Here is a 24331-nt window from a genome sequence, read left to right as displayed (position 1 = left end):
TATCATTAAGGCACCTCAAACAATCTTTAGACTCCATCTTTTGAAGTATACTGGTACTCAGCTGAATCTAGGGCACGTGAGAAAATTAGATACTTCTTCAACTTTGGAACGTGCATCACTCTAGTCAATGACTCCATGATGCCATCATGCATTATAATTTTGAGTTAAACAAACCTCACTTCAAATAGACTTTGTCTATTCTAGAGGGCTTCTCATTCATGTCCAACATAGCCTTCATCCAACTAGCAATTGCCTTCTTTTTGACAATGTCAAACACGACATTAGGGGCCAACGTTAACCGCATGTCTATCCAAGAATTCCCAACCAGCTTACTTCGTCAACTTTAGCTTCTCCCTAGACAGGGGAATGTGCAGATTCTTCTAGAACAAATAATCCTCAATCTGTATCTTTCAGAAATCAAAATTCTTCCCATCAAGTCTATCTATTTTCATTGTTCTTGCTTTTATGGCCATTGATTCGCTTCAACTTAGCCAAGCGGGCCCTGGTATCAATTGTTGCGGAAACAAACAATCAACAAAATAAAGAAATGAATCGGACACCAATTTATGTATTTCAGTCGGCATGACCCATTTATATTGGGAGAGCAGCAAATAATTTCACTATAAATTAAGCGATACAACAAAAATCATAATTAATGTTTCAATTATCGCTAAAAAAAATTTTCGTATATTTAAAGGCACATACATGCACGGCCACAAATACTGATTCAGACAGATTTGGCCAAGCACACGGCCACCCTTTCATCGTGGCATCTCTATTGTCTTGTGTTCTTTAGTAACAAAAGAAGATCGATCAAGATCAAGACTACTATCTCAAAAAAAAAAAAGTTATATTGATGAGATTGATGAATGGAGTGGCAAAAGAAAATAAGGAAAAAAAACGAAAAAAAAAAGTCTGAAAGGAAGAAGATAAAATATTAAGAAGTGAAAAAGAAAAGAAAAGGGAATGAGAGGGAGATATCTTTCCGTGGAGGGGTGCAGGATGCGGTGCCTCGGCGATTTTGGAAATCTGGGAAATAGTGGTCAAAAGGAAAAAAATAAAAGAAAAAGAGGAAAGGGCAAAATAGTAAAACACAAAATGAAAGTTATTGACACTTAAATTTTTTACAATCTCATTTACCCATCGAAAGAAACTAGAGATCGACCGGACCTATAAATAAAGGTATTACTACTTTACATATTAGGATGCAAAAGTACACCTCGAGTACCAATATATTATTACTTTACATATTAGGAGGTAAAAGTACATCTCGAGTACCAATATTTATGTATGGCCCTCACTTTGATGTTAATATTTTATTTGGATAACTTAAATATGAATTTTTTTTAAAAAAATGATTGTTTAAATGCTAATTCCGGTTAGGTAGCCAGAATTTTTTGCCGTGGACACTAAAGTGATTATTTTTTCTCCAATTTAGCACTAAAGTGATCGTTTTCTAGATCAATTAAGTGCCAATTTTTTTGAAAAATGATTATTTAAGTGTCAATTTGGGTGAGGTAGCCGGAATTTCTAGCCATTGGCACTAAAGTGATCTTTTTTTTTTTTTTTCGATTTGGCACTTAGGTGTCAAAAAAAAAATATTGGCACTAAAGTGAGTACTGTACACAAATATTAACACTTGAGGTGTCCTTATGCCTTTATTAGACATATCATCATGTAGTAGTAATAAAGCCAATATAAATTGCATTGTAAATGAACTGACTTAATCATGGAGAAATTGGTCCATCTTAGTGGCGTGCACCAAGCATTGTGTCGAGAGAAGCGAACAAGGCGGGAGCTTGGGTGGCTAAAGCCCGGAGGAAAACGGAATTCCTCACTAACTGTTTATCTTGTCCCCGCAAATCTATGTTAGATCTTTTTCAGTATTTGATGTTCACAAACTTTTTTTCAATTAATGAAATTTCCAGTTCTTTGACAAAATAAAAATAAAAATAAAATTAGAGAGACTCTGGGTTTGATTAAATTATTAGGACTAAACGCACAACAAGACAAAATTTGGCCAAGCCCATTCGACATATAATATGGTCGAAATGACAATGCACATGTGCTGTCCTAAACTAGGAAAGATTATGTTCTTATTGGAAGTGGTGAGCCATATCATTTCAAGAGAACTACTTTAATTTCTTATCTTGGACATAATCGCATACTCTCTTAATCCAAATTAAGAAACTAAATTCTTACGAGAGTGCCCTAATCTCACCAATATATAAACATGCTTCCGCTTCAAATTAAAGGAGGCTGGACACAATAAGAGTTCGAGAGAGAATGCACGCGAGGCATGCGGCGAGCAACGAGTTCCTCGCTACCGCCCCAACTAGCCATGATGCTGCTGTCCGGGCCCGGCGACGCCTCCAATTGCCGGCGAGCTCTACACCGCCTCGATGAACCTCCGGCCTCGCGGTGAGTTCCAACAAAGAAGCGGACCTCCGACACCATTTCTACAGTATCTCGAAGTCCTTTTAGCGCCCCTCAAGCGAGTTTTCCAGCCACAAACAGCAAGATAGGCAAGTTACCGCACCTCCTTGCCGGGCCTGCAAGTTTCCCCGTGCCAACCGAGCAGGCTCAGCGGTCCTACCGCACCCAAAGCATCCTCGCCGGTCTCTGTTCAGCTGCCACGCCCGGTAATGATGTGTCCAAAAGCCACCACAGAAGCTCCAACGGTTGCTATTACGCCCCTCAATCGAATTTCTAATGCTCCCTACGTTTCTGCGGGTTTTTCCGGCGTTGTCGCAAGTAGCTCCAGCGACGTCCGGACCACCCCCGACAAAGTCCCCGCTATCTCCGGTTTTACGGCAAAGTTCCTAGAGTCCTCAACAAGCCGCTACTCATCGTAAGTTACGCCGGTCCAATGCACGGGCTGCGCCTCACTACTGGTTGTCTGTCATTTAAGTCATAGTCCAATTTAGGTAATTTCCTAATCGGATAATGACACAAACAGTCCCCGAAATTTCTCATAATATATAATGTAGTCTCCGAACTTTCAATTTGTTCAATGCGATCTTTGAACTTTTGATTAATATTCTAACTAATTCCTAGACCGTATGAAAATAACCAATGTTATCCGTCCATTAATGTACGCATTGAACGTTTTCATAAAGTCTAGGTACTTAATCGAACATGCACTACAAGTTTTAAGGATTACATTGAACAAATTAAAAGTTCAACGACAATATTCCAAATTGAGCCAAAGTTCAAGTACCACATTGAACAAATTATAAGTTTCAAGATCATATTGCACATAGGGTCATAGCTTAACGATCATTCGTGTCATTTTGCCTCCCCTGATGGACATTCATAGTTGAATATTTAACTGCCTAATCTGCAATTAAGAGATTCCAACCGGGTTTGATTTGAAGTGTTAGGATCGTTTGAGTCTTTGAACGTATGTATGTATGATAATTCAGAATTTGATCTTTGGGACTAAAGATTGGACCCTCAACTATTATTTAATAATGAAGGAAAAAACATATGAAAAGAGATTATATCAAAAAGATAAGCCACACTATTGAAGGACAAAACATATGAAAATCGTAATACTCCAAAATCTTGCATCAGAGCATGATATCTTTACTGTTTTGTAGATCTACTGGTGAGGTTGAGCCGCTGAGCAAAACCATAAAGATTCACCGAATTCGAGATTCTTTCTGAGCAAGTTAGTCATAGAATTGAAGCTAGCAGAAAAGAGTGCTTTTCATTGATTCGCCGTGGTGCTGCTTAAATCATTCCGATGCTGCAATGGCCTAAGGTGATACTTCCGCTGTTCATATCGATTAATGTGAACCGGGTCATTACTAGCACCGCTCAAAATGGAGACTTTGAACACAGTATCATCCCTATCGATGAGCTCAAACAAGCAGACAGTCCCTACGCGCAGATGAGTTTCTCTTGCGAATGCACGCCAACCGGCGGAGAAGGCCAGAATAGTAGTACCAGTGGCCTGTCTATGGCTCCTAAGGATCTTCACTGGCCACGATCTGTCCAAATACCGAAGAGTCGCTATTTGTTTATGCTCCTGAAGATGTTGCTTGGAAAATCCAACCGGAACACCCTGCAAAAGTACATTTTTTGGACAGCCAATACAGGAAATCTGTTAAAATGAACATGAGATATGTGGGTGATGATTTAAGCTTGACATCTTACCGGACAATTCATATAACATCGTCGGATCACCAGTAGGAAAAAGGGATGCTCCGAATGAGCTAAACCAGAAGACTTGAGAGGCTTTGATAGTGTAGGACCATGAAAATCCAGCCCACCTGTAGTAAAACGATGAGAACTTTAAAATTGAATTGAGACTAGTGCAGGAAACAAGCAAACAGAAATATAAAAACGTCCAATTTTCATTGTTTTGTAGCTACCGAATAAAAAAGGCATAGTTGGGAATGCTGAATTCATATCGACGGAGCCAATGGCTAAAGTAAAACTTCCGATGTTCATCTCAATGAATATGAATCGGATCCTTACCGGCACTACAGAAAACGGAGACTTGGAATACAACATCATCCCTATCAATGAGTTCAAACACACAGATATTTCCCACACACAGATGAGTTTCTCTTGCAAATGCAGGTCAACCCGCCCCTCAAGGCTGTTGATTAAGACTCCTGAACTAGCAATCATTGGGAAGAATCTACATCAGGTGCTTTTTTTTCACGTGAGTGTGTGCTTCTTTGATGTCCTTTTAACATACAGTGATTTGTCGACACACATACGAATGTGCAGTATGTTCCTGGTCAATTTGCCAAGCAACATATTCAAGAAACAAGGAAATGGCGACTCTTTAGGTTTTCAGACAGATCATGGCCGGTGAAGCTGTTAAGCTATTCGCATGTAACCCAGGTGTGTTTCTGTGCTGAACTAAAAAAATAAAACTGGACTTAGCATGAGCGTTTCTTCAATTGACCTACTATAACACGATCTAAGCATAAATTGGGATCATTATTACCATGAAATGACAAAATCAGACAATTTGACATCAGTGCTCTTCACATCGGAATAGACGAATCAACTAGAAGTGCTCATTTTCAACAATGTAAATCAAGTCCTCACCACTCAAAATGGAGACTTCAAAAACAATATCATTCCTATCAATTAACTTGAACACGCAGACATTTCCTGCGCGCAGATGAGTTTCTCTTGCAAATGCACTCCAACCAGCAGAAAAGGACAGATACGAAGCCCCTCCGACACGTCTGCTGCCCCTGATGAGCCTCACTGACCATGATCTGTTGGCATACCTAAGAGTTGCTCTTTGCTTTTCCTGAATATGCTGCATGAAGAATTCACCTGGAATGTACTGCACATGTACATGTTTGAACAACCAAGCCATGAAATTGTATAAGTGGAATGAGAAATCCTAGGAATGAGTATTGTTGTAGTAACCCATTGGATTATATCATAGACACAATATGGATGGGAAAAAAAATCTCAACAAGTGGACATCAACAGCTAATGTGATCATGGCATTGTAGGTACTAGCAATCATAATTGAACTATACCGGAGATGACCTCAAGACTTACCAGTCGATCTGTATAAGATCGCTGGATTGCCTTTTTGAAAAAGGGATGCTCGGAATCAAGTTTGCCGACTAATCCAGGAGTAGTAAGAGGCCTTGGAAGTGTAGGACCATGAAAAACCAGCTCAGAACGGCTCATTCTGCATGTAGGATGTTTATTCATGCCTGTCAGGCCAGCTCGAGCTTGAGACGGACTTGGTCCCTCAGGGTCAGTATCAATGGGAACTACATACCGAGGAGACCAGGTTCCATTTAGTTCCAAAACAGGTAGGAAAAGGGATCAATTCAATCTACCTACTTACCATTACTACAGATAGAAATAGCAAAGCTACTCCGTTCCATAGCAGAGGACTTTTTTTTTTTTTAAACATCTAATGATACCATATCATTTGGGCAGCATCGGATTATAAAACTTTTCAAGTATTTTCGGAGGAGAACCTAACAAAAGAGAGTGATGTTAGCAGAAACGTGGCTTCTAAAATGAAGAGTCACACCTTCGGATCCTCGCGTTGAGTAGCCCGGACTTAGCTGAGAATAAGGTAAATGCGGTTGATGGGGTGTGACATCCTCCAGATGTTCTGTTTCTACCACATCTTCCATTTCTGGTGAGGGAAGTTCACTCCCAAGGTATGATGTTTTGCCACTGCTTGAGGAATAATCTATCTCTGAAGCACTCTTATTGAATATTATCACGCGAAAAGTGGAGTTCCCTTTATATTTGAAAATTAGGAGGTGACCATGACCAATGGAGTAATGTTTCATGAATTCCCGCCACCCTTTCCCCAACGAAACCATGTCATTGTTACACTTTTCTAGCTCTACAGTCCAGGCTGAACCGTCCGGAACCTTGAGAAGCACCGAGTTTGAGAGATCCTTTCCACATATTCTCAAGAAGCCCTTTGGAATCCCCTATTATGAAAAAATCAAAGTTGCAGGTCAGTTTCCACAAGTGCGCTTCAGAATAATTGTGGATTGAATTTGAGGGATAGTTGCTTCATTTGGACAAGAGTAAGCTCAAGAATCCAAAAGTTGATCTACACTACGATCAGCGAAATTGTTGTACCAAATCCAACTGTTGACATAACTTTTATCTTGATCCCATGTTATCCAACAGTTGACATGGATTTTCTTTTTGTCCTAAGACTGAGAATGCGCAAGACAATTTTGCTGCCCAAAGAAGCAAGGCGCCATAGAAAAGCCGTTTCGACCCTAATCCTAAAGCATAAAAATACATAACAAAACTCCAGCAGAAGAAATGGCAGCAGCAAATAAGACATGAGGCCGACCACCACCATGGTTCAGGGACAACAGGTCACGCATCCCATGAAGACGTTCATACTATTCAAGAATGAAAGAGGAGAAATTTTGTTCCATCCACATCCATTTTAGACAATACCCAGTAATTATTTTCTTTTCTTTTTTGGCTTTTTAGCTGGAAGTGAAAAGTTCATCCAAAAACCCAACACATAAAACAGTTTTTCAGGTTGATGGGTTACACACAGCACAGAGTATGAGAAACTCTTATGAAATAGACTGCGAAGATTTGATCAACTCACAAGCTTTCCAGATTCAAGGGCTTCGGAGAGTATGATCTTGAAGAAGCTACGTATCCCAAGACGAGGACCGCTCGCCACCTCCCGCTTGACAGCTCCGTCTTCTCTCCGGCGGCGACGACTACAAGCCATAGACGGCAGTGTCCTTGGCTACTTACAGAAGAAGAAGAAGAAGGAGAAGGTGGTGTTGGGGGTTACAACTTCAACTACATGAGCGCGCAATAGATATGGCCACGGGCCGGTTTGGGCCTCGAACCAGCCCGTGGACTAATTGGAACCGGCCCGTTGATTGGGATTGCCGGTTTCGAATCGGAACTGGCCCGGCCCCTCACAGGCCGGTTACGGTTTTACAAAAAGTCGGAACCCGCACCGGTTCCAAACCGCCAAAAAACAAAAAAAAAAGGGAAAGAGCCACGGCTCTTTACCCCCAGCCCAAAATTGGGCCGTTGCATTATAAAGGCCGAAATATGCCCCCTTTTTTTTCTTCCTAAATTCTTTATAGATACCATTCCCTCCTTCATTTTTTCTCTCAAATTCTTTCAATCCCGGCTCAATTCTCTCAATTTTCTGAATCGATTTTTCACTCAATTCTTTGATAAAAATGGCAAGTGAAAGCGGAGCTAGTGATAGGAGAAGGAGCCCGATCCTCGTGAGTTTACATATTGGGTAAACGTGGATGATAATATCAATTATATTCACAACGTCAAGCTCGGCGTCGAAAAAATGTTGACAGAAAAGGAACCGGAACGGCAGGCCCGGAAGAATACATCTAACTTATGGCAACTCTTCGACAACGTACATGTAGACGGAGACAAGTATAAGATAAACTGTAAATATTATATGAAATCATACAATTTTAATAAAGGAGATGGCTATGGAACATACCGTCATCATTTGACGCAAAAACATGCAACGCAAGCGGGGATCGACACCAGACAACAACAAATTTCTAGGTACACAAATCCTAACACTTCTCCTTTATTTCGTTACGGTGATCAAGTTTATAAAGAAAGATTAGCTCAATATGTTGCAATTGAACATTTACCGTTTACTATTGATGAAAATTTTGGTTTGAATTTTTTTATAAACACTGCATGTACTCCCCAAGCAAAATCCGTTCCGAAAACTACTCTTAAACGCGAACTTTTTAGGGTTTATAAAAATTAAAAAAAGGCTTTGTAAATTTTTTTTTACGAATTTCAATAGACATGTGCATATAGGTAGAGACATTTGGAGCGATCATTGGCAAATTCATTCTTATATGGGTATCATATATTATTGGATATGTGACGATTAAAACATTCAAAAAAGAGTACTTGCATTTTGAGTGTTTGATGAAAGACATATGGCCAATAATTAGAATAATTAGGCAAGTTTTAGAACAATATAAATTGGCTAATAAAGTTTTTTTAATTGGTTTTGATAATACCGCGTCACATACCGCTTATATTCCCGAGTTAGAAAATATTTGTAAACTTCTTTTGGTGGATAATTTTTTCATATTAAATGTGTTTGCCATGTTTTAAATTTATGTGTATAAGATGGTTTACAAACTCTTGAGGTTTTTCTCATTCCAATAAAGAGAGCAATTAAATTTTTATAAAATTGTCCCTAAGTTATGAAAGAATGGAGCAGATTTTGTAAATCATATGGATAAAAACCAAAAAGATTTTCAAAAGATGTTCCAATTCGTTGAAATTCTACTTACGAGTTGCTTCATCAATCTTTTGCTTATAAAAATTTATTATATACGTTTATTTTGGATAATGTTTTCGAAATTAGTTTACTCCCGCAAGATTGGGTTGTTTACAAAAAAAAAAATTAGATTTTTTGAAAATTTTTAATGATACAACTTATATTTTATCTAGTGTTTATTATCCTGCTACGTATTTATTTTTAATAGAGTGTGTTAACATTATTGGTTTTTTTTATGAATATGAAAAAGATGTTCAATTATCTCCGACTATTATAGCAATGAAAGCAAAATGGCTGCATTATTATGCATGCATTCCTCTTGTTTATTTGGTTGCTATTGTTTTTGATCCACGTACTAAATTAGATGGTTTGTATGATTATCTGAAGGATTATTGTTATGATTGTTTATATTTGAATGAATCAAGAAATATTAAAACTACACAAAGAAAGGTTAAAGACGCTATAGTAGCATTATATAATGAATTTTGTAGTAGATATGATTTAGGTGACAGTGGATCTTCTCAACCTAGTGCCTCACAAAGGGAGGAGCATGGGAGACTTAGTAGAGGGTATAATCTGCTCATTAGTAGGCAAAAAAGACAAAATGGAGCAACAGGTAATATTTTCAAATTAGAAAACTATTTAACCATTACTTTTAAGTTTCGTGATTCCGAACACCGCATAGATTTCAAAATTCTGGAGTCGTGGAAGACTCATTTAACCTAATTCCCAATCCTCGCTCTCATCGCATGACAAATATTAGCAATCCATTCTTCAACAGTTGCAATTGAACAAGCATTTAACGTTGGAGAATTAATTTTGGATGACCGTCATTCAAGATTAAATCAGAATATTGTGGAGGCTCAAGCTTGTGTTGATGATTGGACAAAGGCTAAATTTCGACAATAATAGCTAGATCGAGATGGCGAATTCTTCAATAATGATAGTGGAGATACCACCGCCACGGGTACCACAATAGGTAACGACGATTGACGATGAGATAAATTGGGTTATTAAAGGTAAAACAACTACATTGATTTTAATTCATCTATCTCCAAGAGGATATGTAGGTGCTTAATGATAATTCATTAAGTTCAAACCCATTCCCTCTCCCTTTTTTTCCGCTCAAATTTACTTATAATGTACAATTGATTATAATTTATAATTGATAATTTATTACTTTTATTTCATAATTTATTATTTAAAATTCAAAACCGGAACCGGAACCGACCTTTGAACAGTCTTGGAACCGTCGGTTCCAAATCGGAACCTGGATCGCCACTTCAAGAGCCGGTTCTGATTCAAGCATGGTCACGAACCAGAACCGCCGGTTCATGAATCGGAACCGGCGGTTCACGAATCGAAAGCGGGGGTTCACGGCCCATGGCCATATCTAGTGCAGAGCCTCTATCCTTGTGTACAGAAAATATTAGGTACTCCTGGAGCAGAGATGGATTGGTGCTCCGGTTAGAGAGTGCCATTTGGGCCCGTGGGCCCGGAACCGGCCCGTTGACCGGGCCCACGGTTCCGGAACCGTGGGAACCGTGAAACGGAAAGAAAAAAAAAGTGGGGCCCGTGGGGCAGAGAGCCTTGGGCTCTCTGCCCCGGGCCCCGCCACACCCCCCCTTTGGGCCATTGGGAAAAAAAAAGAATTAAAAATAATTCTTGCCTATAAATACATATGTTCCCCCTTTCATTTTTGTCACAAATTCTCTGAACAATCTCTCGAATTCTCTCCGAAATCCTCTCAAATTCTCCCAATTCTCTCAATCCCGACTCAATTCTCTCAATCGGATTTCCGATCAATTCTCTCAAAAATGGCAAGTGGAAACAGAAATGCTGACAAGGGCAAGATGACTATGGGAGATTTCGAGTATCCCATTCATGAATATGATCCTCGTGAGTATGCAAGTTGAGAAGATGACGACGATAATATCAACTATGTCCCGATTCCGAACGTTGAGCACATCCCAACACAAGAAAGTCTTCATCCTCCCACTAGTGTCGAAGAAACGTCAACGGTAAATGAGTTGGAACGGAAGGGCCGAGATAATACATCCGACTTGTGGCTACACTTCGACAAGGTACGTGATGAAGGCGAATGTAAGTATAATATAAAATGTAAATATTATTCGCAAACATATAAATTTACGAAAGGAGACGGCTACGGAACATTCCGTCGGCATTTGACGAAAAAACATCTAACGCAAGCGGGGATCAACAATACGCAACAACAAATTTCCGGGTACGCCACTTCTAATCCTCATCCTATATTTCGTTTCACTGAAGCACTTTATAAACAAACATTAGCTGAATATGTTGCCCTTGATCATGCTCCGTTTAATACTGGTGAAAATTTTAATATGAAATATTTGATAAATACTGCGTTGGTTCCGCAAGCGCCAACTATTCCAAAAAATACTCTTAAAAGCGAACTTTTTCATCTTTATAAAAAAGGAAAAAAATCTTTAGCAAAATTTTTTGCGGAATTCAATGGACGTGTGCATATAGGTAGCGATATTTGGAGTGATCCTTGGCAAATTCATTCTTATATGGGTGTCACGTGTCATTGGATAGGTGACAATTGGACGATTCAAAAAAGACTTATTGCATTCCGAGTTTTTGATGAAAGACATTCGGCTCATAATATTTATAGAATAATTAGGCAAGTTTTAGAAGAATATAATTTAATAAATAAAGTATTTTCAATTGGTTTTGATAATGCCGCCGCAAATACCACTTCTATTCCCGAATTAGAAAATATTTGCAAACCCACTTTTGGCGGACAATTTTTTCACATTAGATGTGCTTGTCATGTTTTAAATTTATGTGTACAAGATGGTTTACGAACTCTTGACACTTCTCTCGCCCCAATAAAGAGTGCAATTAAATTTTTATGGAGTCGTCCCCATTGTATGAAATCATGGGGAAAATTTTGTAAACAAAATGGGAGAAATGCAAGAAGATTTCCAAAAGATATTCCGACTCGTTGGAATTCTACGTACGAGTTGCTTCGGAAAAATTTTGAATATAAAGATTTATTATGTATGTTTATTTTACAAAATATTCCCGAAATTACTTTACTTCCTCAACATTGGAACGTTTGCAAGAAAATTTTAGATTTTTTGAAAATTTTTAATGATGCTACTAAGACTTTATCTGGTATTTATTATCCTACTACGCATTTATTTTTAATAGAGTGTGTTAATATTGGTAGCGTTTTTAGTGAATATGAAAATGATACCAAATTAGGTCGAATTATTTTAGTAATGCGAGAAAAATGGTTGCATTATTATTTGCAAATTCCTCTTGTCTATTTAGTTGGTATTGTTTTTGATCCACGTATTAAATTATACGGTTTACAAGATTATTTGAGTGTGTATTATCATGATTGTTTACTTTTGGAAGATTCAATAGATATTTTAAATATATTAGGAGATGTTAAAGAATCTATAGTAGCATTATATGGAGAATTTTGTAGTAGATATGGTTTAAGTGATTCTGGATCTTCACAATCTACTGCCTCACGTAGCGAATGTGGTAGTTCACTTAGTAGAGGGTATAATATGCTTAAGAGTAGGAAAAAAAAAAAAAAAAGGGGCAACAAGTAGTATTTCTGAATTAGAAAAATATTTAACCACTCAATTTGAGTTTCGTGATGCGGAACATAGTACAGATTTCGAAATCTTGAAGTGGTGGAAGAGTCACCAAATCGATTATCTAGTTCTCGCACTCATCGCTCGTCGGATATTAGCAACCCCTTCTTCAACGGTTGCGGTTGAACAAGCATTTAGTGCCGGAGGATTAATTTTGGACTCTTGCCGTTCAAGATTAAGCCCGGACTCTGTGGAAGCTCAAGCTTGTGTCGGCGATTGGACGAGGGCGAAATATCGATACCAAGAGTTAGATCGTGAACACGAATTTTTTAGCGATGATGTTGGAGATACCACCGCCACGGGTACCACAACGGGTAACGACGATTGACGATGAGGTAAGTTGGGGTTCTCAAAGGTAAAATAACTACATGGGCTTTGATTCTTCTATCCCCAAGAAGATATGTAGGCGCTTAATGATAATTCATTAAGTTCAAGCCCATTCATCCTCTTTTTTTTTCCCCATATTTTATTACAATGTACAATTTAATTGTATTTTATAATTTATAATTTATTATGTTTATTTTATTATTTATTATTTTAAAAATTAATATTAAAAAAGGAATCGGAATGAACTGCCGGTTCCGAAGCGGAACCGGAACCGGCTCGGGAATCGGCCCGGAACCGGAAGTATACACGGCCGATTCTGGTTCCACCTTTTCGTGGAACCGGAATCGGCGGTTCCACCGAACCGGCCGTGTATAGCTCCAATCCACTCAAAGAAGGCCACGTGCCAAATCGGGGGCCCGCTGTTAGAAAAATTTCAAAATCTGGAAAAGCTCATTTCTCTCTCTCTCTCTCTCTCTCAAATCCCCTTTCACTCGTGAACGATCCGCTCTGCTCTCTCTCTCTCTCTCTGAGAGTCCAGCCAAGAAGAAAATGAAGAAGATTTTTTCTTTCGGGTTTTTCTAGTTTCAAACCCCAAATCTTCCTCAAATCCGTGAAGACTCCTCTGTTTCGAAGGCCATCTTGAGCAGCATTCCGTAACACCACCAGATCCGCATCACTACTTTCACCATGGAAGACTTCACACGAAATTCAAGGGTACTCGCTCGAGTGTAGTGAACCACCTCGAGTCGTCGGCCACCCGCGCCGTAGGCCTTGGCTGGTGAGAGCTGGCCTTGCACGGGCGAGGGTTAGAACTTCCCCTACACTTTTATTAGGGAAAAGTACACTAGAACTGTCATAACTTGTGTACGACGTTCACTTGAATGCCATAACTTTCAAAACGTTCATTTAAGTGCCATAACTTTCAAAAATCGTTCACTTGAGTGCTACGTCGAAGAAAAATCGTTCATTTGAGTGCTACAATAACTTTTCTAGCGTACCACGTCATTTTTCCGGCGTGCCACGTCATCTTTCCGGTGTCTACAGTAATTTTTCCGGCGTGCTACAGTAACTTTTCAAGCGTCTACAGTAACTTTTCCGGCTGCCACGTCAACATGGCACTCAAATGAACGATTGTTAAAAGTTATGGCATTTAAGTGAACGTTTTGAAAGTTATGGTACTCAAGTGAACGCCGTACAAAAATTATGGCACTTTTAGTATACTTTTCCCACTTTTATTACTACTGTTTGCTTCTAGCTTCTGTTGGTACTTACTTATATGAGATGCAATATATTAGGAGCTCTCTCCGTTGATTTGTTTCGGAGCAATTGACGAACGCTCAAATTCTAAGACTACATCTCACTCATCGACGCGGGCAGCAAGGCAAAATATACCCGTTCTCCTCGGCGCGGAAAAGAGGAGACCAGGATTGGATGATCTTCTTGACTTATCCGATTACGTCGTATGTTCAGCCAAATTTCCAAAGGTAAACTATCTACAAGGAAGTCCTGTCTGTCATTGATTCTTGAACTCTTGGCTAAGATGATATAGGTGCTAATCATCTATGCCTTGTGCCCTTTATATCCTTAATTCTTAAATTACCAAAGCCGAAATTCGCCATCGTGACCTTGGGAGAACGTGGATGCCTGATGCTGGAGAGATCATCAGAAGGTAAGTTCGGGGCATGGACAGAGTGGCATAAATTTGGTTTTGCACTTGGAAGTACAGTCCGTTCCCGCGTCTTTTTATTGTTTTTCAGCTTGGAAATGCATGACATTGTCGGGTTTGCAACGTTTGCATTGGAATGAAAATTAACCACTGACTGTTTCCCTGTCGGGAAGCGATGAAATTGGAAGCAAACGGAATTGGGACATTGACCGGTAGATTATTCGCCTGCACAGCCGAAAGGATACCACCATCAAAACTAGCCGACACAACTGGGTGCCGGATAATTGGTTTTAAGACTTTTTTTTAGTAGTTTTTCCTAATATCGCATATTGTTTAAGGCAATGGCTAATTGCCACTATTGCACTTTATTAGTTCCATGGGTCACGTTGAGCCACTAGAAACCATTAAAAAAAAAAAGCCACCAAATTGTTGACACCGGATTTTTAATCAGTATTTTTTTAGTAAATTAATAAAAATTCAATAAAAGTTCAAAACAATCAAAAATGGATTTTGAAAACGTTTGGCGAAGCACAGGGGACTAATTTTAAGCGAAAATATTTCTCGTATTTTTTACAATAATTTTGAAATTTCTTTTCATTTAAAAATAGCTGGAAATTGAGAAAAAATATTGAATGTGGCAAAAAATAAATTTAGGAAAATAGCCAAAAACTTTCTTTTAATATTAATGGCACTTTAGCCACATTAGCTCTCGAAAATTTGATTCGGATCATACTTTCTTTAAATCATGGGATTTCATCACTTAATCGAGCAAAAAATTAATCTTTTTCCACTCGTTTTTTTTTTCTTGTTAATTTTTCTGCATCGGTTGCGACATTTGATCTATAGACCTTTGATTACATTCTAGTGAAATCGATTTCAAGAGAACGGATCAAATTGGCCTTGAATTGGGGGTGTTCTCCGAGGCAGGATTTGCCTGACCTGGTCCGGTCAACAAGCAAAAGCAGCAACAGACGCAAAAATGGCGCACGCCCTTCTCCTCTTTCGGCCGGCGACCAAACCAAAGCCCGAAAAGAATGCCCAAAACGGGCTCTGCCATCCTCCTCAACTGCTGCTTTAGGTCTAGTTGCTCCTCAACTGCCGCTTTAGACCGGAATCATTCAACCGAGCCCCGAGTCGGACCTCGCGGATCGACGGACCAACGGCCGTCGACGGACGGAGGCGTGCGGTTAGAGGCCGCTCGGGTAAGCTCCCGAACCTCGCTCGACGTGTTGGCCCATCGCAGCATAATCGGTGTAAACAACCAAAAAAAAAAAAAAGTCAAGTGGCCGGAGGAGTTAGATCTGGCCGGAGTTATTAGGATCTTGTTGTCGTTGGATTTCTTCATGAACTGGGCCAAATGTTAGTTCTAGGTATTGGGCCGGTGGGCTTGTTTTTTTTAAATTAGGCCCGATAGAATGGAAAATTGAAAGAAAAGTTTGGGCTAAGCCCAAAGAGTTAGCTCTTGTCCAAGATCAACCCGGGCCCTTATGACCCCGGTCGGGCGCCTATGACGCGGGTTGGGTCTCTCGATACTCGATCCCATCCGGATAATTTTTTCAGAATTGAATAAATCAAAAACATATAAAAATATTAAACAAATTCGAAAAAATTGAAAAAAATTCTAAAAAAAAATCATAAAAATTTCAAAAAATTTCCCAAAATAGGAAATGGCTAGAGTGACCTTATTTTCATAGTTTTGACTTTTAAAACCTCTAAAATGACGATTTTTTCCTTTTGGGCAAATTGTCCCAAAATTGTTCTAAACTTTAATCACATCATTCTCTGAGCTCTTATGGCTTTACTAAAGATGTGATGCTTGATTTGATACGTTTTATCCGCACGTCATTGACTACTTGATTGAGCACATTATATGCCTTGATTGTGATTGAAATAATAGACTCATACCTACACGAGCACTTAAAAAAAAAACACCCAATCCCAGTACCAAAAGGGCGTTGGTGGAAACGCTAGTGTAACCAAGTCCCCGAACCCTAATCTCCGATTGTGTAGAATCGGACGGCATCTCCCGACCGCTCGATAAGGCTTCCGATTTAACTTCCCCAAAGATCGGTGGCGACTCCTTTTTGCATGTATACATACAAATGTTACCCGATTACACTAAGATCGAATTCAATTTATATCGCCGTGATTTGGTATGGATTTGGGAGGGCCCGAGCTAAGCCTGTCTCGGAGGCTTAGCAACCCATTAAATGCTAATTTCGGTTAGGTAGCCGGAATTTTTTACCGTTTGCACTAAAGTGATAATTTTTTCTTCGATTTGGCACTAAAATGATTGTTTTCTAAATTACTCAAGTGCCAATTTTTTTTTAGAAAACGATTATTTAAGTGTCAACTTCGGTGAGGTAGCCGGAATTTCTGGGTGTCGACACTAAAGTGATCGTTTTCTTTTTTTCCGATTTGGCACTTAAGTAATCCAAAAAAAATATAGGTACTAAAGTAAGTCTTGTACACAAATAATAGCACTTAAGGTGTCATTATGCCTTTATTAGACGTATCATCATTTAGTAGTAATAAGCCAATATAAATTGCATTGTAAATGAACCGAATTAATCATGGAGAAATTGGTCCATCTTAGTGGTGTGCACTTAGCATTGTGTCAAGAGAAGTGAACAAGCTCGAGGATTGGGTGGCTAAAGCCCGGAGGAAAACCGAATTCCTCACTAATTGGCTATCTTGTCCCTAGAAATCTATGTTAGATCTTTTTCAGCATTTGATGTTCACAAACTTTTTTTCAATTAATGAAATTTCCAGTTCTTTGACAAAAAAAATAAATAAATAAAAGTAGAGAGACTCTGGGTTTGATTAAATTATTAGGACTAAACGCACAAGAGCACAAAATTTGGCCAAGCCCATTCGACATATAATATGGTTGAAAATGACAATGCACATGTGCTGTCCTAAACTAGGAAAGATTACGTTCTTATTGGATGTGGTGAGCCATATCATTTCAAGAGAACTACTTTAATTTCTTATCTTGGACATAATCACATACTCTCTTAATCCAAATTAAGAAACTAAATTCTTACGAGAGTGCCCTAATCTCACCAATATATAAACATGCTTCCTCTTCAAATTAAAGGAGGTTGGACACAATAAGAGTTCAGAGAGAAATGCAAGCAAGGCATGCGGCAAGCAACGAGTTCCTTGCTGCTGCCCCAAGTAGCCATGATGCTGTTGTCCGGGCCCGTGACGCCTCCAATTGCCGGCAAGCTCTGCACTGCCTCGATGAGCCTCCGGCCTCGTGGTGAGTTCCAACAAAGCAGAAGAGCTCCGGCGCCATTTCTGCAGTATCTTGAAGTCCTTTTAGCACCCCTCAAGCGAGTTTTCCAGCCACAAACAGCAAGACCGGCGAGTTACCGCACCTCCTTGCCGGGCCCGAAAGTTTCCCCGTGCCAACCCAAAGGGCCCAGCGATCCTGCCGCGCCCAAAGCATCCTCGCCGGTCTCTGTTCACCTGCCACGCCCGGTAATGCTGTGTCCAAAAGCCACCACAGAAGCTCCAACGGTTGCTATTACGCCCCACAATCGAATTTCTAATGCTCCCTACGTTTACGCAGGTTTTTTCAAGCATCGTCGCAGCGGCTCTAGCGACGTCCGGACCACCGCCGACAAAGTCCCCGCTATCTCTAGTTTTACGGCAAAGTTCCTAGAGTCCTCAATAAGCCGCTGCTCATAGTCCAACGGCGGTTACGCGAGTCGGCGCCTCGCTACTTTGGTTGTCTTTCATTTAAGTCATAGTCCAATTTAGGTAATTTCCTAATCGGATGATGACACAAAGAGCCCCCGAAATTTCTCATAATATATAATGTGGTCTCCGAACTTTCAATTTGTTCAATATGATCTTTGAACTTTTGATTAATATTCTAACTAATTCCTAGACCGTATGAAAATAACCAATGTTATCCGTTCATTAACGTACGCATTGAATGTTTTCATAAAGTCTAGGTCTTGAATCGAACATGCACTAAAAGTTTTAAGGATTACATTGAACAAATTAAAAATTCAATGACAATATTCCACATTGAGCCAAAGATCAAGTACCACATTGAACAAATTAAAAGTTTCGAGATCATATTGCACATAGGGTCATAGTTTAACGATCATTCGTGTGATTTTGCCTCCTCTGATGGACATTCAGAGTTGAATATTTAACTGCCTAATCTGCAATTATGAGATTCCAACCGGGTTTGATTTGAAGTGTTAGGATCGTTTGAGTCTTTGAACGTATGTATGTATGATAATTCAGAATTTGACCTTTGGGACTAAAGATTGGACCCTCAACTATTATTTAATAATGAAGGACAAAACATATGAAAAGAGAATATATCAAAAAGATACGCCATACTATAGAAGGACAAAACATATGAAAATCGTAATACTCCAAAATCTTGCATCAGAGCATGATATCTTTACTGTTTTGTAGATCTACTGTTGAGGTTGAGCCGCTGAGCAAAACCATAAAGATTCACCGAATTCGAGATTCTTTCTGAGCAAGTTAGTCATAGAATTGAAACTAGCATAAAAGAGTGCTTTTCATTGATTCGCCGAGGCGCTGCTTAAATCATTCCGATGCTGCAATGGCCTAAGGTGATACTTCCGCTGTTCATATCGATTAATGTGAACCGGGTCATTACTAGCACCGCTCAAAATGGAGACTTTGAACACAGTATCATCCCTATCAATGAGCTCAAACAAGCAGACAGTCCCTGCAGACAGATGAGTTTCTCTTTTGAATGCACGCCAACCGGCGGAGAAGGACAGAGTAGTAGTACCAGTGGCCTGTCTATGGCTCCTAAGGATCTTCACTGGCCACGATCTGTCCAAATACCGAAGAGTCGCTATTTGTTTATGCTCCTGAAGATGTTGCTTGGAAAATCCAACCGGAACACCCTGCAAATGTACATTTTTTGGATAGCCAATACAGGAAATCTGTTAAAATGAACATGAGATATGTGGGTGATGATTTCAGCTAGACATCTTACTGGGGAATTGATATAACATCGTGGGATCACCAGTAGGAAAAAGGGATGCTCCGAATCAATTTTGCTAGCTAAACCGGAAGACTTGACAGGCTTTGATAGTGTAGGACCATGAAAATCCAGCCCACCTGTAGTAAAACAATGAGAACTTTAAAATCGAATTGAGACTAGTGCAGAAAATAAGCAAACAGAAATATAAAAACGTCTAATTTTCATTGTTTTGCAGCTACCGAATAAAAAGGCATAATTGGGAATGCTGAATTCATATCGATGCAGCCAATGGCTAAAGTAACACTTCCGATGTTCATCTCAATCAATATGAATCGAATCCTTACCGGCACTGCAGAAAATGGAGACTTGGACTACAACATCATCCCTATCAATGAGTTCAAACACACAGATATTTCCCACACACAGATGAGTTTCTCTTGCAAATGCAGGCCAACCTGCCCCTCAAGGCTGTTAATTAAAACTCCTGAACTAGCAATCATTGGCGAGAATCTACATCGGGTGCTTTTTTTTTACGTGAGTGTGTGCTTCTTTGATGTCCTTTTAACATACAGTGATTTGTCGACACACATACGAATGTGCAGTATGTTCCTGGTCAATTTACCAAGCAACATATTCAAGAAAACAAGGAAATGGCGACTCTTTAGGTTTTCAGACAGATCATGGCCGGTGAAGCTGTTAAGCTATTCACATGTAACCCGGGTGTGTTTCTGTGCTGAACTGAAAAAATAAAACTGGACTTAGCGTGAGCGTTTCTTCAATTGACCTACTTTAACACGATCTAAGCATAAATTGGGATCATTATTACCATGAAATGACAAAATCAGACAATTTGACATTAGTGCTCTTCACATCGGAATAGACGAATCAACTAGAAGTGCTCATTTTCAACAATGTAAATCAAGTCCTCACCCCTCAAAATGGAGACTTCAAAAACAATATCATTCCTATCAAGTAGCTTGAACACACAGACATTTCCTACGTGCAGATGAGTTTCTCTTGCAAATGCACTCCAACCAGCAGAAAAGGACAGATACGGAGCCCCTCCGACTCGTCTGCTGCCCCTGATGAGCCTCACTGACCATGATCTGTTGGCATACCTAAGAGTTGCTCTTTGCTTTTCCTGAATATGCTGCATGAAGAATTCACCTGGAATATACTGCACATGTACATGTTTGAACAACCAAGACATGAAATTGTATAAATGGAATGAGAAATCCCAGGAATGAGTATTGTTGTAGTAAGCCATTGGATTATATCATAGACACAACATGGATGGGAAAAAAAATCTCAACAAGTGGACATCAATAGCTAAAGTGATCATGGCATTGTAGGTACTAGCAATCATAATTGAACTATACCGGTGATGAGCTCAAGGCTTACCAGTCGATTTGTATAAGATCGCTGGATTGCCATTTTGAAAAAGGGATGCTCAGAATCAAGTTTGCCGACTAATCCAGGAGTAGTGAGAGGCCTTGGAAGTGTAGGACCATGAAAAACCAGCTCAGAATGACTCATTCTGCATGTAGGCTGTTTATTCATATCTGTCAGGCCAGCTCGAGCTTGAGACGGACTTGGTCCTTCAGGGTCAGTATCAATGGGAACTACATACAGAGGAGACCAGGTTCCATTTAGTTCCAAAACAGGCAGGAAAAGGGATCAATTCAATCTACCTACTTACCATTACTACAGATAGAAATAGCAAAGCTACTCCGTTCCATAGCAGAGGACTTTTTTTTTTTTTTAACATCTAATGATACCATATCATTTGGGCAGCATTGGATTATAAAACTTTTCAAGTATTTTCGGAGGAGAACCTAACAAAACAGAGTGATGTTAGCAGAAACGTGACCTCTAAAATGAAGAGTCACGCCTTCGGATCCTCGCGTTGAGTAGCCCGGACTTAGCTGAGAAAAAGGTAAATGCAGTTGATGGGGTGTGACATCCTCCAGATGTTCTGTTTCTACGACATCTTCCATTTCTGGTGAGGGAAGTTCACTCCCAAGGTATGATGTTTTGCCACTGCTTGAGGAATAATCTATCTCTGAAGCACTCTTATTGAATATTATCACGCGAAAAGTGGAGTTCCCTTTATATTTGAAAATTAGGAGGTGACCATGACCAATGGAGTAATGCTTCATGAATTCCCGCCACCCTTTCCACAACGAAACCATGTCATTGTTACACTTTTCTAGCTCTACAGTCCAGGCTGAACCGCCCGGAACCTTGAGAAGCACCGAGTTTGAGAGATTCTTTCCACATCTTCTCAAGAAGCTCTTTGGAATCCCCTGTTATGAAAAAATCAAAGTGCCAGGTCAGTTTCCACAAGTGCGCTTCAGAATAATTGTGGATTGAATTTGAGGGATGGTTGCTTCATTTGGACAAGAGTAAGCTCAAGAATCCAAAAGTTGATCTACACTACGATCAGCGAAATTGTTGTGCCAAATCCAACTGTTGACATAATTTTTATCTTGATCTCATGTTATCCAACAGTTGACATGGATTTTCTTTTTGTCCTAAGACTGAGAATGTGCAAGACAATTTTGCTGCCCAAAGAAGCAAGGCGCCATAGAAAAGCCGTTTCGACCGTAATCCTAAAGCATAAAAATACATAACAAAACTCCAGCAGAAGAAATGGCAGCAGCAAATAAGACATGAGGCCGACCACCACCATGGTTCAGGGACAACAGGTCACGCATCCCATGAAGACGTTCATACTATTCAAGAATGAAAGAGGAGAAATTTTGCTCCATCCACATGCCATTTTAGACAATACCCAGTAATTATTTTCATTTCTTTTTTGGCTTTTTAGCTGGAAGTGAAATGATCATCCAAAAACCCAACACATAAAACAGTTTTCCAGGTTGATGGTTACACACAGCAGAGAGTATGAGAAACTCTTATGAAACAGACTGCGAAGATTTGATCAACTCACAAGCTTTCCAGATTCAAGGGCTTCGGAGAGTATGATCTTGAAGAAGCTACGAATCCCAAGACAAGGACCGCTCGCCACCTCCCGCTTGACAGCTCCATCTTCTCTCCGGTGGCGACGACTACAAGCCATAGACGGCAGTGTCCTTGGCTACTTACAGGAGAAGAAGAAGAGAAGATGGTGTTGGGGGTTTCAACTTCAACTACGTGAGCACGGAGTGGATATAACCGCGGGCCGGTTTGGGCCTGGAACCAGCCCGTAGACTAACTAGAACCCGTCAGTTGACTGGGACCGCCGGTTTCAAATCTGAACAGGCCCAGCCCCTTACGGGCTGGTTACGGTTTTACAAAAAGTCAGAACCGGCGGTATCGGGTTGGTTCCAAATCGCCAAAAACAAAAAAGGGGAAAGAGCGGTGGTTCTTTTCCCCCAACGGCCGAAACACCCTCTTTTTTTCTTTTTAAATTCCCTATAAATATCATTCCTCATTTCATTTTTTCTCTCAAATTCTCTTAATCTAGGCTCAATTCTCTCAATTTTCTGAATCGATTTTCCGCTCAATTCTTTGATAAAAATGGCAAGTGGAAGCGGAGCTAGTAGTAGGGGAAAGAGCCCGATGCCGATGGAGATGGGGGAATCCGATTATGCTCAATCTTATAATCAATATGATCCTCGTGAGTTTACATGTTGGGTAGACGCTAATGATAATATCAACTATATTCCCAACGCCGAGCACGTCCCAACGCAAGAAAGTCTTCATCCTTTTACCGACGTGGAAGAAGCTACCGGTATCGAAGAAACGTCGACAGAAAAGGAACCGGAACAGCAGGCTCGGGAGAATACATCCAACTTATGGCAACATTTCGACAAGGTACATGTAGGCGAAGACAAGTATAAGATAAACTGTAAATATTATACGAAATCATGCAATTTTAATAAAAGAGACGGCTATGGAACATACCGTCGGCATCCGACATAAAAACATGCAACGGAAGCGGGGATTGACACCGGGCAACAACAAATTTCCGGGTACACTAATCCTAGCACATCTCATTTATTTCGTTACAGTGATAAAGTTTATTAAAAAACATTAGCTCAATATGTTGCCATTGAGCATTTACCGTTTATTACTGGTGAAAATTTTGGTTTAAATTTTTTGATAAACATTGCATGTACTCCCCAAGCAAAACCTATTCCAAAAGCTACTCTTAAAAGCGAACTTTTTAGGGTTTATAAAAAACAAAAAGAGACTTTGCAAAACTTTTTTACGAATTTTAATAGACGTGTATATATAGGTAGCGATATTTGGAACGATCCTTGGCAAATTCATTCTTATATGGGTATCACATGTCATTGGATAGGTGACGATTAGAACATTCAAAAAAGAGTACTTGCATTTCGAGTGTTTGATTAAAGGCATACGGCCAATAATATTTATAGAATAATTAGACAAGTTTTAGAATAATATAAATTGATTAATAAAGTTTTTTTAATTGGTTTTGATAATGCCGTATCAAATACCGCTTCCATTCCCAAGTTAGAAAATATTTGTAAATCTTTTTTTGACGGATAATTTTTTCACATTAGATGTGTTGCCATGTTTTAAATTTATGTGTACAAGATGGTTTACAAACTCTTGAGGTTTTTTTCACCCCAATAAAGAGAGCAATTAAATTTTTATGAAGTTGTTTACAAATTATGAAAAAATGGGGCAGATTTTGTAAATCACATTAACAAAAACCAAAAAGATTTTAAAAAAATGTTCCGATTCGTTGAAATTCTACCTACGAATTGCTTCATCAATCTTTTACTTATAAATATTTATTATGTGCATTTATTTCGGATAATGTTTTTGAAGTTAGTTTACTCCCGCAAGATTGGGTTGTTTGCACGAGCACAAAGACCGATTCAGACAAATTTGGCCAAGCACACGGCCACCCTTTCATCGTGGCATTCTTG

The 24331-nt window shown here is 39.5% G+C and overlaps 1 protein-coding gene and 1 long non-coding RNA gene across 4 annotated transcripts in view; one reads left to right on the top strand and one right to left on the bottom strand.

Moving 5' to 3' along the window:
* The window catches only part of LOC115731309 (B3 domain-containing transcription factor VRN1-like), a 43516-nt gene that overhangs the window by 8090 nt on the left and 11095 nt on the right, over positions 1–24331 (bottom strand). Inside the window, exons 1-5 of one of the 3 annotated variants that reach the window (XM_048278614.1) lie at positions 22378–22586; positions 21316–21730; positions 20826–21046; positions 20355–20601; positions 19437–19561 (exon numbers count right to left, since the gene is read on the bottom strand). In XM_048278614.1, the coding sequence (XP_048134571.1) occupies positions 19437–19561; positions 20355–20601; positions 20826–21046; positions 21316–21730; positions 22378–22506 (1137 nt within the window). In that variant the 5' untranslated portion in view covers positions 22507–22586. Of the gene's footprint in view, positions 1–19436; positions 19562–20354; positions 20602–20825; positions 21047–21315; positions 21731–22377; positions 22587–24331 lie in introns of those variants that run through there. The other 2 variants (XM_048278613.1, XM_048278612.1) reach the window with 2 other exon arrangements.
* LOC125314980 lies at positions 3524–4151 on the top strand. The gene is made up of 2 exons (XR_007198329.1): positions 3524–3615; positions 3700–4151. It is a non-coding gene; the product is annotated as an uncharacterized LOC125314980 (long non-coding RNA).

This window comes from Rhodamnia argentea, chromosome 5 (genome assembly GCF_020921035.1).
Source record: "Rhodamnia argentea isolate NSW1041297 chromosome 5, ASM2092103v1, whole genome shotgun sequence".
In the NCBI taxonomy this organism is placed as follows: Eukaryota; Viridiplantae; Streptophyta; class Magnoliopsida; order Myrtales; family Myrtaceae; genus Rhodamnia; species Rhodamnia argentea.
Note: the sequence above shows the minus strand (reverse complement) of the source record. Positions and strands in the feature narration are given on the sequence as shown.